This window comes from Artemia sp. Qi Xiang Cuo, chromosome 19 (genome assembly GCF_049724085.1).
Source record: "Artemia sp. Qi Xiang Cuo chromosome 19, ASM4972408v1, whole genome shotgun sequence".
NCBI classification, from domain to species: Eukaryota; Metazoa; Arthropoda; class Branchiopoda; order Anostraca; family Artemiidae; genus Artemia; species Artemia sp. Qi Xiang Cuo.
The window spans coordinates 55,467,579-55,485,918 of NC_142812.1; the positions used below are offsets into that span (position 1 = coordinate 55,467,579).

Here is an 18,340-nt window from a genome sequence, read left to right on the forward strand (position 1 = left end):
ATTTTCATTAAGGTTGTGTAACTTTTAGGGGGTCTTTCCCTCTTTTTTCGAAAATCAGCCAAATTTTCTCAGGCGCGTAACTTTTGATGGGTAGGATGAAACTTAATGAAACTTGTTTATTTCAAATCAGCACTAAAATCTGATTCTTTTTACGTATCTATTGGTATCGAAATTCCGTTTTTTCGAGTTTCGGTTACCATTGAGCCGGGTCGCTCCTTACTTACAGTTCGTTACCACCGACTGTTTGATTTCAAAAAATATACATATCATTAAGCTTAGTCTTACCCATCAAAGGTTAAGAGCCTGAGAAAATTTTCCTGATTTTTGATAAAACGGGGAAACAGACCGTAAGAGTCAAGTGATCTCAATGAAAATCACACCATCACATTCAGCATATCAGAAAACCCTACTGTATAGGTTTCAAGCTCATATCTGCAGAAGTGTGAAATTTTGTATTTTTTGCCAGAAGTATTTTCACGGACGTGTGTTTATTTTAATTTTTTGTTTGTTTGTTTGTTTGTTTTCTCCAGGGGTGATCGTATCGCCCCAGTGATCCTAGAATATCGGGAGAGGGCTCATTCGAATGGAAATTAAAAGTTCTAGTGCCCTTTTTAAGTGACGGAAAAAATTGGAGGGCAACTAGGCCCCCTACCCCGCCTCTTTTTTCCTAAATTTTCCGATCAAAATTTTGAGGTAGCCATTTGAATCATCGTAGTTGAAAGGCCCCATAACTATGCCTTTGGGTATAACATGACCCCCCACAGCCCCAGAGAGAAGGTCTTTAAGTTATAGAATTTGCCTATTGTTTTTGCATAGTATTTGTTATTGGGATGTAGGCATGTTTTTGAATGGAGGCGGGGAAATTTTCGGCGGGGGGGTTGTCCACGGGGGAATTTTCCATGGGGAGGGAAGCTTCCAGGGAGTGAACTTTACAGGGGAAATTATACACTGGGGGAATTTGCCAGAATTCTTATTCAAAATTCTTTTTATATATCTTGCTTTCCCTTTTCTGCCTCAATTTTACGCGATAAGGGGTTTAGAGTAATTGTCCGGGTAAAATTTCACCGGGATTGAATTCTCTAGAGGATATTTCCGTGGAGAGGGGGTTCCTCCGTGGAAGTGGGGCCATATTTCCGGGCATTATATAAAAACGATCAGAAATTAATAAAAGAAAACAAGTTTTTTCAACTGAAAGTAAGGAGCAACATCAAAACTTAAAACGAACAGAAATTATTACACATATAAAGAGGGTTTCCCCCAACTCAACACCTCACTCTTTACGCTAAATTTTGAATTTAGTTCCAATTCTTTAATAATGATTCCTGAAACACTAAGACCGTTTAATTAGAACAATACGACGCTTTTTCAAAAGTACTAAAAAAAACTTTAGCGCAAAGAGCCAGGTGTTGAGGAGGGGGCAAGCTCCCTTATATACGTAATAATTTCTGTTCGTTTTGATTGTTAATTTTGCTACTTACTTTCAGGTGAAAAAACTTGTTTTCTTATTTAATTACTTTCCTAAGGGCATGACTAGCCATTGTTGCCTTTTAAGGCTTGAAAGGCAAAGTTACTCGTCATTTTTTACTTTTCTGGGAGTTCAACTTTCCACTGGTGCTTCTGAAGGCTTAAAATACAAGATCATCCATGCTTTTTCAATTTTTCGGGTGATCGACTGTCCGTTGGTTCTTCTTAAAGCTCAAAAGGCGCAGTTACGCGGTTTTTTTTACTTCTGAGAACTGGACTTTTCATTGGTGCTTTTTAAGACTTAAATGGCAAATCAGGTACATTCGAACTGTTTTTTTTTTTTTTTTTTTTTTTTTTTTTTTTTTCAGTAACAATTAGGCTACCCGTAAATTTGGTGGGTTGGGAAGGAAAAAACACATTTATTCGCATTTTGCATTAAAAACGAATTTTTTTTTTTAATGTCACTAAAGGATATCGATAAATAGATCACTTGCGATTACCAATTTGTGGCCTATCTTGTATACTATAACATCTACCAAAAATATGATTTCTTTATTTTAAATATGAACCAAAAATCCAGTTCAAAGTCAGTTAGACATTTCCCGAATCTTCAGATTCTTCTCAGGATCCTAATGCATAATTTTGTTGGATTTTGGAAATGTCTATATGACTTTAACTTGGATTTTTGGTTCATTCAAAGCAAAGAAATCCAAAATCCAATTTTTGGCAGATACGATAGTATGCAAGATCAGCGATAAACTGGCTCTATTTGTTGCACTTGTGCTTTCAGGAAAACACTAATTAGTCCCTGGCATAAAGAACAAAATTATCCTAACAGGTATTATAATCTTTGTGCATTTGGCATTTAAATTTTTTTTTCCATCTATTCATTTAAATTGAAAATTCTGTTTTCTACATTTTTTTTACAAAATACTAGTACGTGTAAAACAAAGAGAGATGGATTGGGAAAAAGACAAAACAAGCGAGGGAGAGAGAGACTGAAACACAGAGAAAGTAAGAAAGAAAGATTAAAGAGAAAGAGAGAGCTCAAAAATAGAAGGAGATACAGAGAAAGAGAGACAGAGACAGACACAGATATAGAGACACACAGATATAGAGACACATAGAGAGAGAGAGAGAGAGAGAGAGAAAGATATACTTGGAATGACAACTTACCAATGCAGCTACAAGCGTTGTTACTTTTGAATAGGTTGTTCCTTGTATGGTTGACTTTACTTCCATGTCCACAATTGGCGGTTTAATAAATGAGAAGGCCCAATGGGTAAAAGGCCTCCTACTCAATCCTAGTTTACCCTCCCCTTTCAAACCACTCGCTGAAAATAAAAAGATTGTTCTACACAAATTAATAATTTCAAAACATTCTCATAGGGACAAAGATGTCGGCAATTCCCATGTTTCTAGGATTGTTCCCTGCTCATTGTGAAAGAATTAGCACTAACTGTTAATTGTTCATCTTTGCGTTAATGGTACCTTGTTAATTTCACCTTTGCCCCTGTAGAGGGCGAACGATGAGACAACATCTGCCTTAAAGGGATTTTGTACCTTATAAGGGTCACCATATCTTTTCCATTATAAAATTTTTTAGTTTTTGTGCAGCCAAACTATTTCAAAATGATTGGGTGGTCTCAACGTATCTTGTAAAGCTTGGAAAAGACATCCTAATAAAGGACAGAAAACTAAAATCCAACACTTATTTTCCCAGAAATTTTAGGAAAGCCATTTAACTCCTTCGTCCTGTGCCAAAGACAAAGATATTCAGTTTTAATGAAACTTGTTAGTGATTAGAAAAAGTGAATTTTCTTTTTCGATTAAAAGGAGCTGAACTTTTTTTTTATTTTTTAAAAAAACTTTTTTTTTAAATCAGATAAAAATCAACAAAAAATAGCTTTTCTCGCGAAAAATCGGCTCAAAGCAGATATCATTTGAGCAATTTGCTAGCTTTCGAAGTCCCCTCTGTTGCTACTCGCTTTCAGTGAAAACCTTACCAACACGGAGGACGCGAAATTTCATTATCTTTTCAGTCAAAATTCATCGTCAAACGACAGACTGTCAATAGCTCTCGATGGTGGCTAGTCCCATGGTTGAGTTCGCTAATGGGCCCTTTGTCTTTGAGACATTTAGCCGACGCTGAGGCTTGCAAAATAATTTTACTGAATTGAATTCCCTTAGTCTATCACTTTGTAATGCTTTGGTGATAGTGTCAACCAATTTAGCATTTGAAATTTCAATTAAAAATTGAAATAATTTCTTTCGATCAAATAATAAAATTTATGGCTTTATCACTGAGATTTCTAGTATAAGTATTGTCCTTTTTCTGCCTGTCATTAAAGAAGAATAATTGTCAATTCTTCTCATAAGCCGTTATTGCACAGGGAATTTAGCATTACGTAGGAATTTATTTCGGGAAACGAATAGCAATTTAGGGTGGAGGAGGTCTTGCCCCCTCTGAGGGGGCAAGCTTAAACAAAACATTAAAATTTGGGTTAGTTGATGGACTGTACAAAACTATATAACAATCTTTTAGATATCAAGGTTATGGGAAGGATAGCCCAAAAAGTCATCCTAGTGCATAGGATCTTACAACCTCCTAGAAATTCTAGGTTTGAGGGGCTTTTCGTATATTACCGTCAAAAGTACACCACCAAAGAGAATATACGGTTGTAAACTCCCGTAATGAAAAGCGTGTTTTGACTCCATCGGTTCACTTTGTTGACGTATTCTCGCAAGCCAACAGTTGTATTTCTCATCCCTGCAGTAAAAATAACCCAGCCTTTTTAAAATTGGACTTTAAAACGCTTTATCTTCCAATTAGGGTCGGTTTCTTCCACCTTATATGAATTAAATATGCCCTTGAGCAAGTACCTAGTGGGTAAAAGACTTAAATAGAGGACCTTTAGGACTAAATTTGCTTCTTTTTGGAAAATTCATTGCCAGGGTCTTTTGTTTCAGTGACAAAAGCTCTCGTGATTGGATTTTTCATATTTATCAATTATTAAGTCACCTGTGATAGCTAAGCCAAGTCATTGAGAAAGTGACTACAGCCTGCCATTTTGTTCCTATGGTTTATTTCTGATGTACGTTCATGAAGGCTTGCCATTTGGAGGTTTTGTCTTATTGTCTATAATAAGACTATTAACTAAGATAATAAGATAAGTAAGATAAGACTATTAGACGTTATAATACACAAGTTCCATCTGTACGTTCATTTGGAGGCTTGCCAAATTAAGTCAAATTTTGAGTTAGTAAAAAGAACGCCAAAATAGGCGTTCGGCGTTCTTTTGTATAACATGTTAAACCAGTAAAACAAAGGAAAAATTTTGCGTCACACTATACGTCACACTTTACACTTTACGTCACACTTTACGTTACACTTTTTGTCACACGTCACACTTTACGCTAAAGTTTATAGTAAGTTTATAGTTTATAGTAAAGTTGCTTTTAGTAAAGTCGCTCTTTACGCTAAAGTTTGACTTTCTCACACCTCTTTTTTTTAACAATAAAAAACTTTAGCGTAAAGAGCGAGGCGTTGAGGAGGGGACAGCCCCTTTCATATACGGAATAATTTCTGTTCGTTTTAAGTTTTAACGTCGTTCCTTACTTTCAATTAAAAAAAACTTGTTTGTTTTTTTATTTAATAATGTGTAAACACTATGTATCTCTGTGACATTAGTACCGTAACTATGTTTTGCAATTAAAAACACTTCTTTATTTCGTTCAACTTCTTTACTTCTTTCAATCTTCTTTACACTTTAATCTACCACAAATCAGCATCAATAAACAAATGACACCAAAAACAAACAGAAATTACAATAAATAACCGAGTCAAACTCATAACGAGCAGAAATTAACATGAGTAGGGCTCAAAACCCCTATGCCTTCCCAAGCAGAACAAAATTTGCACTTTACTAAAAAAATAAAATGTTTTTACTTTTATAACTTTAATAAAGCAAATAATATTAATTTTTTTATTACTAAATATCAGTGTATATATATATATATATATATATATATATATATATATATATATATATATATATATATATATTAAACTGACAATGCACATTCATTTGTATTTTTTCCAGTAAAGTGCAAATTATGTTCTGTCTTTGGGAAGGCATAGGGGTTTTGATCCCTACTCATTTTAATTTCTGCTCCTTTTGAGTTCGACTGTTATTTATTGTAATTTCTGTTCGTTTTGGGTTTCATTTATTTGTCAATGGTGATTTGTGGTAGTTTCACGCTTGGCAGATAATTTGATTTTATTTTTTGCTAATTTTTTATTTGACGAAGCTCTTTACTTTTCTTTGAAAAACTTATTTTGTGGAAAAAGTTTTTTTTAAATTAATTTCTGTTCGTTTTATATTGACATAGTCTTTTCAGGGAAAAAGAAAATAATACTTTAAATCTTTTCGTTTAAGACTTTTCGTTTTTAGGACTTTATATTTTGGCCCGCTATTTGTATGCTGGAGATAAATTTTCAGCAATTTTTAACAACATATGCCCTTTTAAAAATCTGGACACAAGTAGTACTTTTTAATCTAGTTTCATATCTTCTCTAGATGACCTTAAATGAATAACATGAAAACATTCGCAAAAAACTATGTCTACTATCTTTGATAGTTTCGGTATACTTACGCTATGTTGAGTTGGTTAAATTTCAAGAGCAGAAGTGGCCCCAAAGTTTTAACATAATACCCTCCGTCGTTCTTGGGATACTCCTGGGATGCCTTATTGGGAATTAACACAGTGCATTTGATTTAATCTTAAGGCAACATTTAGTTTTTAAACATAACGGGGAAATGGGAGGGTGGTCGTGGGAGGGGGACCAGTTCCCCTCCAATAACTTTCGACTATTAAAAAGGGCATTAGCCCTTTCTATTTTCAATTGAATGAGCCCTTATCAAAGTCCCTACGACAACTCCTTCGATACAAAGTGCCCTGGTCTAAGCAAAAAGAAAATAAAAATAATAATACATTTTACCCACATCGATCTTTACTATAATTAACTAAAAAAAACAAGTCTTTTAAACTGAAAGTAAGGAGCGACATTAAAACTTAAAACGAACAGAAATTATTCCGTATATGAAAGGGGCTGTCCCCTCCTCAACGTCTCGCTCTGTACGCTAAAGTTTTTTATTGTTTTAAAAAATAGATTTGTGAGACAGAGACAAACTTTAGCGTAAAGAGCGAGGCGTTGAGGAGGGGACAGCCCCTTTCATATACGGAATAATTTCTGTTCGTTTTAAGTTTTAATGTCGCTCATTACTTTCAGTTTAAAAAAATTGTTTTTTTATTTAATTTCTGATCGTTTTTTAGTTAATGCAGCTTTTATTTTGGCTAACCATCATTTAATAAGTAAACAAAATTTGCATAAAAATTTTACTTTTCTTTTGCTAAATGGATGTCTTTACAAATTAACTTATGTAACTAACTTCTTTATTTGTATATTTTTCTTCTGGCAAAAAATACAAAGTTGCAGATTTTTGCAGATTTGAGATTTAAACTTATGTAATAGGTTTATCTGATACGCTTAATATGACGGTGTGTTTTACATAAAAAGTCATTCACTTGTAGAGGATGTTTCCCCCCCTCTTTAAAAAATCGTTTAAATTTTCTCAGGCGTGTAGCCTCTGATGAGTAGTACTAAATATATTTAAATTTATATATTTTAAATCAGCATGATAAAGAAATTCTTTTGATAGATTTATTGACATCATAATTCCGTTTTTAAAAGTTTCGATTACTATTGAGCCGTATCGCTTGTTTTTTTATTGTTTTCTATTATTACGTGTATGTTATTACCGTATATGAGGGGGTTCTCCCCATAGTGAATGCAACGCTCTTTACGTTAAAAGTTAAAAAAAAATTTGATTCACAAACCCCTGAATCACAAAGGCCGTTTAATTAGAATAGATAGCTCTTTTGAAAGCACTAAAAACAACTGTAGCGTAAAGAGCAAGGTATTGACTTGGGGGAGATCCCCCTCACATACGTTATAATTTCTGTTCGTTTTAAGTTCTAGTGTTCCTTCTTACTTTCAGTTGAAAAAACTTGTTTTTTTTATTTAATTTCTGATCGTTTTTTAAATAAAGCTTGGAAATCCGGCGCCCCCTTCATAGAAATGTCCCTTACCCCAAACAAACATCCTCCACGGAAAGATTCTCCAGAGTAACCCCCACCTCTAGCCCCCCCTCCAGAAAAAAATCCTTCCTGAAAATGTCTGTATACTTCCCAATAACCAATAAATAATGCTGGCAAGTCCGGCGCCCCCTTCATGGCAATTTCCCTTCCCCCATGAAAACTTCCTTCATGGACAGATCCTCCAAAATAACCCCCGACCCACCCTTCCCTCCCGCTAACAGAAAAAAAACCTCCTGAAAACTTCTGTATACTTCCCAGTAACCAATACTATATGTTAACATTGGGTAAAGTTCATAACTTTTAGCCCTCCCCCTGGGAACTTCGGGGGATTAAGTAATCCTAAAAGACATATTTATCATATTTTCGACCATGCTGAACAAAATGGCTATCTCAAAATTTTGATCGGGCGAATTTGGAAAAAAAATAAGCGTGGGAGGGGGCCTAGTTGCCCTCCATTTTTTTTTGGTCACTTAAAAAGGGCACTAAAACTTTTAATTTACGTTCCAATGAGCCCTCCCACGATATTCTAGGACAACTGGGTCGATATGATCACCCCTTGGGGAAAATAAAACAACAAATTAACACGCACCCGTGATCTTTGTTTTGGCTAAAAATGCAAAATTCCACATATTTGTTGATGGGAGCTTGAAACCTCTAAAGTAGGGCTCTCTGATACGGTGAATATGAGGGTGTGATTTTCATTAAGGTTCTATAGCTTTTAGGGGGTCCTTCCCCTTTTTTTTTGAAAATCAGCCAAATTTTCTCAGGCGCGTAACTTTGGATGGGTAGCACTAAACTTGATGAAAGTTATATATTTGAAATCTAGAGTTTCTAGATTTCTAGATTTCCTAGATTTCTAGATTTCTGTTTTCTAGAGTTTCGGTTACCATTGAGCCGGGTCGCTCCTTACTTACAGTTCGTTACCACGAACTGTTTGAAAAAAAAGTCAAGCCTTCCAATCACTTTCGACTATTAAAAAGGGCACTATCTCTATAAATTACCAATCGAATGAGCCCTTTTTGAGTTTTTACGACAACGCTTTCTATAAACACCTTATATGCCCCCAGGGCATAACTTACAACCCTTGCCCTGAGGAATGTGTGTGTGGGGGGGGGGAGGTTGTCTTCCTCAAATACCTGACGTCAGAACTTTCAACTACGTTCAAGAAAATTGCTGTCTCAAAATTTTGATTGGATGTGTTTAGGGAAATGGTGGGCGTGAGAAGTTGCCCTCCAATCACATCTGACTATTAAAAAGAGCACTAGCCCTTTCAATTTCCAATCGAATGAGTCCTTTTTGAAGTTTCTACGACAACGCTTTCTATAAAAACTATAAAAAATTTATATGCGCCAGGGCATAACTTACAACCCTTGCAATTTCAATTTCCATTTCCAATTTCAATTTCCGATCAAATGAACCCTTTTTGAAATTTCCACGACAATGCTTTCTATAAAAACCTTATATACCCTCAGGGCATAACTTACCAACCTTGGCCTGAGGAATGTGGGGGGGGGGGGTTGTCATCCTCAAAAAACTAATTTCCAGAACTTTCAACTACGTTGAACAAAATGGCTATCTCAAGATTTTGATTGGATGTGTTTGTGGAAAAGGTGGGCGTGAGAGGTGGGTTAGTTGCCCTCAATCACTTTCGACCTTAAAAAGGGCACTTCCCCTTTAAATTTCCAATCAAATGAGCCCTTTTTGAAGTTTCTACGACAAAGCTTTCTATAAAAACCTTATATGCCCTCAGGGCATAACTTACAACCCTTTCCCTGGGGATGGGGGAGTGTCCTCCTCAAAAACATAATTTCTATCTGAAAATCAACTATGCTGAACAAAATGGCTATCTAAAAATTTTGATTGGATGTGTTTGGGGATATGGTGGGCGTGGAAGGGGTTAGTTGCCTTTCAATCACTTTCGACTATTGAAAAGGGCACTAGCCATTTCAATTTCCAGTCAAATGAGCCCTTTTTGAGGTTTCTACGACAATATTTTCTGTAAAAACCTTATATGCCTCCAGGGCATAACTTATAACCCTTAAACTGAGGGATGTGGGGGGGTGTCATCCTCAAAGACGTAATTTCCAGAACGTTCAACTACGTTGAACAAAATGGAAAAATTTTGATTGGTTATGTTTGGGGAAATGGTGGGTGTGGTAGGGGTGTTAGATGCCTTCAAATCACTTTTGACTATAAAAAAAGGACTAGCCATTTCGATTTCCAATCAAATGAATCCTTTTCCAAGTTACTAAGACAACTCCTTTGATACCAAATGCCCTGGTCTAAATAAATAAAACATTGTGCCAACATCGTTCTTTACCTAGGCAGCGCTATTGCGCTGACTATGATGATATACTGCGGGTAGCAGTTAAAAGTTTTACATGTCAGTTAGTCTACGGATGCTCAAGGTTGCCACCGTCAGTAGGATTTTACTAGATCTAGTAAAAAAAAATCTAGTAAATATAGAGGATCTAGTAAATTTCCCGAAATCTAGTAAAAATTCATGGTTTGTAGTAAACAAAACTTTTGTTATTTTCCATGAATTCGGGGGAAAAAATTAGGGTCCATTCATTACAAAATCAGATTTCGATTACGTTATATATTATGGCTACTATTGCTTTCATTTTTTGCGATTTCGCGTCACCCCTAGCGCTTAAAAATCACTACTTTTTTCTCGGCTTACTCTTCGTATTTTTTTTGAAACGCAAACTATGTGAACTCAGGACTGGTGTGCCTGCTTAATTTGTTATTTGGAAAATACCCTATAGTCTCCTAACAGGTGCTAGCGTTATTGGTTAGATTTAACCCTTTTTAAAGATGCTGCTGGAAACGAACTTTTTCCATACTTGCCCAAGTTCTTTCTGAATCTCTGCAGGTTGCTTCATTCAAGTGCTGGAGCAGAGAGACAGTTCTTGATTTTGTCGGTCATCAAAACTAAAAACCAGAATAGGCTAAATGTCTCGAGTGTTTCGTCCCTGATGAAAACGAAACAACTTGTTCTCAGGTCGTCAAGTGGAGTACATGACTGAGTGATCCCCAGCGATTTGACTCGGGCTATAAAGAAATGGAAACAAGTAGATTCCTTCAGTCAGAATCGATGCTAGTGGATACTTTAAATTTGGATGAGGCCGAGTACGATTAAAGCCTTTTAAGTTCGACTTTTTTTAATTGTGACTACATATTTTTCTTCTTACTTTTCAAATTGTATAATTTGCCTGACCTGAAGAATATTGACACAATGTTATTTTTGTGACACAATGTTTCAATATATATTTTGAGTCATGATTCATTGCTCAACCGGTTAAGACCGTACTGCTTGCTATCGCCCACTCTATGAATCACGTAATGAAATGAATGACGATGGATTATTGCTAAATTATCTGCATGCTGTAATATAATGAAAACTTTGTACAATCGGATAAAAGACAATCTGAAAATACAAGCCTTTCCCTAAATAAAACTCAACAATGGAAATCATTAGCTATTATTCCTCCAAAGTGATTTAAGGCTCAAATTATTCGTAATATGAGATTAAAGCAATAGTACAGTGGGGAAAAAGGACTGATTTAGTACTGGTGGTTTCTTCTTTTGCCGGTAAGCCAATTTTAGCTATTACTAAGTTAAGATGGGCAAGAAAAAAAAATAAAAGGAGTCGTCCAGATATTGATTCTAGCGAGGATAGTGCTACAAGTACCCCAAATACGTCAGGAAACCTGGATATTCGGAAGCCAGTGACAACTCAGGTTTCGTTAATGACCCTATTAGAGGACTTAGCGAAGATGATGGACATTATGCGTGAAACTCGTTGCTCAGTCTAAGCAATTGAATAGTAGTTTATTGTAGAAGAAAATGGAATAAAAGCAATTGAATCAGAGCAAATAGCCTTAAGGTCTGAATTCTCCGGGATTAAGTCTTGTACAAATGCTGTAGAAAAAGACATTTCTTTGTGGAAAAATGATAATTTTAACCTGCAGGCAGAAGTTAAATATTTTAAAGAAAAGACCCTGTGTATGTCTGATAGGCTTATGGCTGCAGAATATCAGCCTAACAAAAACTATGTGGTTGTATGGAATGCAGTGTGTGAGGATGAAGATCAAGCCAAACGTATGTTTACCGAGATATGTACGGATGGACTAAATTTACCAGTGATACCCCATTTTTCAGTTGTTACTATAAAAATGGATAAGAAATATTTTAAGATTAATGTAAAAAACTTTGGAAACAAGATTGAAATCCTTAAAAAGGGGAAGAAGCTTAAAGGAAGAAAAATAGCAAACCAGGGAAACATTTATGTGAGTGATGATGCCCCATTTTCTGTGAGAGAGGCAAGAAAAAAACTGTATGAAAAAAAATTGCGTCTTTAAACGATGGGTATCATTTCATGGGTATCAAACACAGTTCCACCATATCTTCGGTTTGAACGTCCGGGTGGTATGAAAGTGAAGTTTACGTGTGATTAATGGATTGAGGAACTAGCACATAAGCCTCCTCCCTCCACAGCTTCCAGAGGTGCTAAGAAATAAGTGTTTTATTGAATGTGTTTAGTTTACTTATTGATTAATTATCTTTGATTTTTCGCTTGGTTTAATCAAATAGATATGGAAAAGTTGATAGTGATGATTTTGAAATGTTTAGGTTAATGATGATTTTTATTTTTGAGTAAATAATTTAAAATGTTTGTTAATGTGAAATTATTGAGTGGGTGGTATTGGGCTGATGTCTTTTTGAATGGTTTTGCTTTGTGTGATGAAGCTTGCAATAATGTGCTTTTTTAAATTTTACGTCCGCTTTGACGGAATATATATTGCTATTTTTTTTTGTATTTATCTAGGTCTAGATATACGTTTAGTTGATAATGATTTTTTTCGCCACCACCACCCTTTACCGCCACATGCATTAACTTTTATTGTTAATGGTTAGAGATGTCGTTTTACCTCCTGGGAACAGCAATGTCCTACAACTTGAAAGTCGAAGGGTTGATTTTTCCAGCCAGTTTAATGAAAGGATAAATATAAATTTAGATGTTAATGCTACTGAGATTTTCACAAATGAACCATCAAGGTATATTTTTAAAGAAGGGACACTACCCTTGTATTGTCATAGGGGCCATTTTTGCCTTAACATTTTTCATTTAAATTGTCAGGGATTGAATTCTGCGCTGATTTTTATCGGAATTAATAAATACTAATGTCTTTAAGGTGATCGTTTTAACTGAAACGTGGTTAAATGATAATAACCCGCAATTACTACATATCCCTGGTTATAATTTAATTTTTAAAAGGAATCGAGAGTAATACCAACATGGAGGCCTAGCAGCTTATATTAAGGCTGATTATAAGGTTTCAATAAGAGAAGATCTTACAATATATAGAGAGAAAGTTTGCGAGTGTTTTGTTCTACATATAACTAGAGAGAATTTGGACTTTTGTATTGTTGTAGTATATAGACCTCCACAGAGCCTGCTCCGAGACTTTATGGACCTATTTGAAGAACAATTAATAAAACTCCCGATTAACTCTATGCCATGTTTTATTATGGGGGAATTTAATATTGACCTTATAGACCAGTCATCTGCTAGCACTGAATTTATTAATAGAAGTATATCTAATGGGTTTCATCCTTGTATAAATATCCCTACAAGAATTACGGCAACATCAGCTAAGATTCTGGATAACATCCTTTCTAATGTACCCTCGAGTCTTCCCAGGGTCCTTATCAACGATGTATCTGAGGACTTTGGAGTTTCAGCTAGCTTTAGAACTGTAACGAAGGTGGTTAAAGGCAAAAAATCAAGGATTCCAGTGATCAGTCAAAATGCGATGATGGAACTTCAAAATGATGTAGAAAAGGTATAATGGCATGAGGTTCTAGGCGAAGTTCAGGAGGCAAATTCCAGGTTTGTTTTATTTCATGAAAAGTTGCAGAGTTTGATAAGTCAAGTAGTCACATTTAAACCGTTTCATAGAAAAAACTTAAGCAAAAAACCTTGGATTAGTCCTGTGATTTTGAAGCAAATAAATGTAAGAGACAAATTGTATAGAGCTCAAATAATCAACCCGACACAAAAAAATAAGCAATTAAATAAAATTTATCGAAATAGGTTGAATACAATTTTAAGAAATGAAAAAAAGAAATATTTTGAGAAAAAGTTTAAGGAGGTCGAAGGATGCCCTAAGAAAACCTGGGGACTAATAAAAGAAGTGATTGGATTAAAAATAAATAGCGTACCTGATGAATTAATTATTGCAATGGGAAAGGCTTTGAATTCTGAAAAGGACATATGCAATGAATTTCAGAGTTATTTTTCGATTATTGGTCTGAATTTAGCTATGTCAGTTGTACCTGATAGTGGAGATCCAAGGTTTGAGTCCTTACTGAGGGACCCGATTGATGTATCTCTTCACCTTAGACTTCTAACAGTTGATGAAATTAAAAAAGTTAGTTATGGGTTGCGTAGTAGTTCATCTGGTAGCGATCATATTACTCTAAAAACACTTAAATGTATTTTTCCTGTTATATCTGTTTTATGTGGGTTAATTAATAAGTGTTTTCGTCAAGGAAAATTCCCAGACTGCTTTAAAGTTGCCCGTGTAATCCCAATTCATAAGGGTGGTAGAGACACAATTTGATACACAATACTGGTAGAGACACAATTTGAGTACCGTAGAAAAAGGACAACGGAACAGGCGATGATTTATTTGACAACTATTATTAATGATGTATTAGAAAAGGATTTAAAATAGGTGCTATATTTTTAGATCTGATAAAAGCTTTCGACACTGTGGATCATGAACTTCTACTTAAGAAGTGTGAGGTGTATGGTTTGAGGGGTAAATCATTAATTTTTTTAAGAAATTTTTTAAGTAATCGTTATCAGTTTGTCCAACTAAATGATTCTTCTTCCGAAAAAAAGTGTACTGAAATAGGTCTTCCGCAAGGATCAGTTCTCGGTCCTATATTATTCTTGATATTTATTAATGATCTAGCAAATTGTCTAAATAATTTTTGCTATAGAATAAACGAACTAACGTTAAACCCGACTAATGAAACAGTTTCACTTTTTGGTGATGACACAACAGCCATTAGCACAGCTAAGACAGCGGAGCTGCTGCAGATTTCCATGAAGGAATCAGTTAATGGAATTATAGCATGGCTGAGGGTAAATAAATTAAGGATTAACATGGCTGAGTCTAACTTTATTATTTTCTCGCGATCATCAAACTTTTACCAATGGATCAAGGAATTAGATATGCCCAATGGCGATCGTACCTTGGGATCGTAATAGATGAAACTCTATCTTTTAAGGAACATGCAACTTTAACTAGCAAAATTCTGGCAAGAAATCTCGGTATAATGAAGAAACTCCAACATGGTTTTCCCAAGTCTGTCCTTCGCCATCTTTATTTTTCTTTAATACACCCGTATATACTTTATTGTTCGAGAATTTGGCTCTCTACTTCTTCTTCTATGCTAAAACTAATAAGAGTTCTACAAAATCATGCAGTAAGAATTTTAGCCGGTATATCTCCACGTAAGTCTGTTGGAGAAATTTACCCAAATTTAAAAATTTTGCCGGCTGCAGGCCTTCGTGAATTCTATGTATTGTGGTTTATTTTTGGACTGCAGCAGGATGTTCAGCCTCGTTGTTTTGGTGATTTATTGTCCATTAGGTCTACTGTTTATTCTCATGATACAAGGGGTAGAGCTGACTTCTGTGTATCTAGAGGTATATCTTCCCGTTCATGTTTTTCTGTTTTTTATAGTGGTAAGCGGAAATGGAATAGTTTGAATAGTGATATTAAGACTATTGGTGACCCCAATATTTTTAGAGAAATCATTAAGGAACTGCTTTTTGCTGAATATGACTGATTGATTGATTTATTTATTGTGGGGGTTTTGTTGATATGATGTTCCCAGAGGAAGTATAATATATGATATTATTTTGTATTTATTGTTTAGTTTGATGATATTAGTGGTGTCGGTGGTCAAGTGTTCTTTGTTTTAAGGATTTTGTTTTCTCTACCTCCCCCCCGGACAAGCTTTGCTTTTTAGGGGAGGAAGCAATAATTTTTTGTTGATATTTTTTTTTTTTTTTTTTCAATAAATCCTTTCAATATATTCTTTAACCTAATTATTGTATGTTATATAAGTTTTCTTTTTCTTGGCAGCCCTAGTTCAATTTGTGATGCACTTTTTAATTTTTATATATTGCAACTCCGTGGGGGAATTGACAACGCTTGCAACTAAACCGGCAGCCGATTGCGTTATTTCCGTTTTGAAGTGACATAGATTGTAATGGTTTTTGATTCCTTTGAATACGAGCGAGAGAGAATCCAGAAAAAATCAGTTAAAAAAAAATCCTAAACCAATTGCTTTAAAATTTGCCAGAAATCTTTGTAAGCAGCTTATCCCTTATTCAAAGACCAGCCCAATTAGTGTTTTAAAAGTGGCAAATTTCCTCTTAAAAATACAAAATTGAAGGATTTAGATTTCAAACCTAGAAATGGAAACTGGGGGAAAAATTTCAAAAGCCGTCACTTTCAAACACGCCTTGGATTCCGAGTACTCCATCGCCCAAAACGGTTCGTGAATATGAGTTGTAGCTGTTTTTCTTCGTTGATTGTTTTTTAATTTTTCAATATATCTGAATTTTATGACCTGAAGACCATTGACAAATTGAAAGCCGAGCTTCACCAGCAGGACCTCCAGAATCTAAGATTCTAGACTTTTGCATGACGTCTTGGATACACCGCATCTGGAATATGAAGCCTATCCAGTAGTACATCCAAATAATAAAAAAAAGGATTTTTGAACTTATAGGTTTCCGGAATTTTCAATCATACTGTGAAAATGAAAGAAAAGAAGAAAAGAGAAAAAAGAAGAAAAAATGGAAAGATTGTGAAAATCCTATTGATTATCCTCCTATAGTTAAAATCGATGCTTGATGGTGCGCAAATTTTTTTTCAGCATTTAGAAAAAACAGATGCGAATTAGTAATTTTTCCTCTGAGATTTAGTAAATTCTTCCAGGCCAGGGTGGCAACCCTGCGGATGCTCACAAGAAACAATGTGTGTTTTACACCTAAAAGAAAGAAGCCTAAAAGCAAGCAAATAGATCTTTTTATTAAAACTGTATAGAGTCCGTATGTTTAATAAAAACTTTATACCGGGTTTGGCAAGTACGAGTAAAGCATGTACTTTCTGGAAATATATTAACTTTTTTGGAATAATCTTTCGGTATGTACTTATTTTCAAACAGACCATACTTAAAAAACACCCCTCGTATATCCTCTTTGTCTCACGACTGGGGAATGAAGTCAACTTTCATGAAAAGCTTTTTTTGGTGACGGGCACGGGGGCTGAAAATTTTTGTGTTTAGAGAAAGGAGGCAAAATGTTTTTCTCCGCTACTCACCAACAATTTTCGCTGGCTCTTTTTGCCTAGATTCAAAATAAGTATGATAAGGAGAAAACTTGCCAATTAAGCTAATTCTTGTATTAGGTACTACTGTAGAGTGGACATCCAGAGATAGGTTAAAATGTCCTGAATACTCTATTTCCATTGTTATTTCCATGCTTTCAACAGTTTTCTTAATTGGCTCTATCTCAGATTTGCTCACCTCCATTTTTTTCATTAAGGGAACAGTATTGCCAAGGTCATAGTCGTGAATCTGAAATTACAATAGCGAAATGTTAACATAAATCTGGGTGATTTAATTCGAGGTAAGATTTTATTTTTCATCTTATTTCGAAGAAAAGAGATCTAAAAAAAATTACATGAAAAAATGAAACACTCTAGGTCGAAACAAATAAAATAGTATATATAATTCCATGATAGAACTATTTTCCAGAACTAAATATTTCCTTAAAAAATCATTTTCCACAATGAGAACTTATAGGTTTTTCCATATTTTTTTTCATATAATTTCCTATGCATTAATTAGAAATCAAATTTTTTTGTATCTGTTTAAAAGCATTGAACTTTTTTCTAAAGGATTCTCCTAAGCTTTGGTTAAAGGAAAATTACTCAATTATTTTTTAGAAACTATAAAAGAATCCAGGTAATTATATACTCTTAAAACATCTACAAGTAAGATAAATATAAAAGTAGGCAATCTGAGTTTATCTTCCCGCGCCCTAATTAAGACTTTAGGCCCATTACTGATAATGTAGTACAAATGACATTAAAATTAAAAAAATTTCCCCTGGGCTTATCTTAGGTCAATTAATTTCGGAAAACCACAGAAATTTTTATTTTTGGTTGATTTATAATTAAAATTTTTCTTAGGGCAGTCCCATATGTGTTGCTCCGTTAAACCATGAAAGTAAATAGGGTAACTAATTTATTCAATTTTGAAAGAAAGAAGAAAGATTTATTTTTAAAAAAACATATCAACAAAAAATTATTACTTCCTCCCCCAAAAAGCAAAGCTTGTCCGTGGGGGAATTGACAACACTTTCTGTCCTTAAAAATTCAAGCATTAACAACCTTTTGGTTCCAACAACCAAATATTCAATCAAAGAAAAGCAATACTCTCTTGAACCTGTTTAGTGCCATATGTTTTAAGCTTCTTTTTTTCCTGATTTTTTCACCCATTGTTCCTTTTCTTACATTTGGCACTTTCTACTATTAAAACCTGTATTTTTTCTCTTTTTATGGATGTCAATTTTATCAAAAATTTAATTTCCGATTTTTAGTAATTTTTAGTTATGTAT

General features: G+C 34.6%; 1 protein-coding gene across 1 annotated transcript in view; it reads right to left on the reverse strand.

Annotated features, from left to right (window-relative positions):
- Nucleotides 1-18,340, reverse strand: part of Pdzd8 (PDZ domain containing 8) — a 245,494-nt gene that overhangs the window by 194,060 nt on the left and 33,094 nt on the right. The window contains exons 3-4 of the mRNA XM_089105143.1: nucleotides 17,103-17,295; nucleotides 2,641-2,798 (exon numbers count right to left, since the gene is read on the reverse strand). Coding sequence (XP_088961269.1) covers nucleotides 2,641-2,798; nucleotides 17,103-17,295 — 351 coding nt within the window. The remainder of the gene's footprint in view (nucleotides 1-2,640; nucleotides 2,799-17,102; nucleotides 17,296-18,340) is intronic.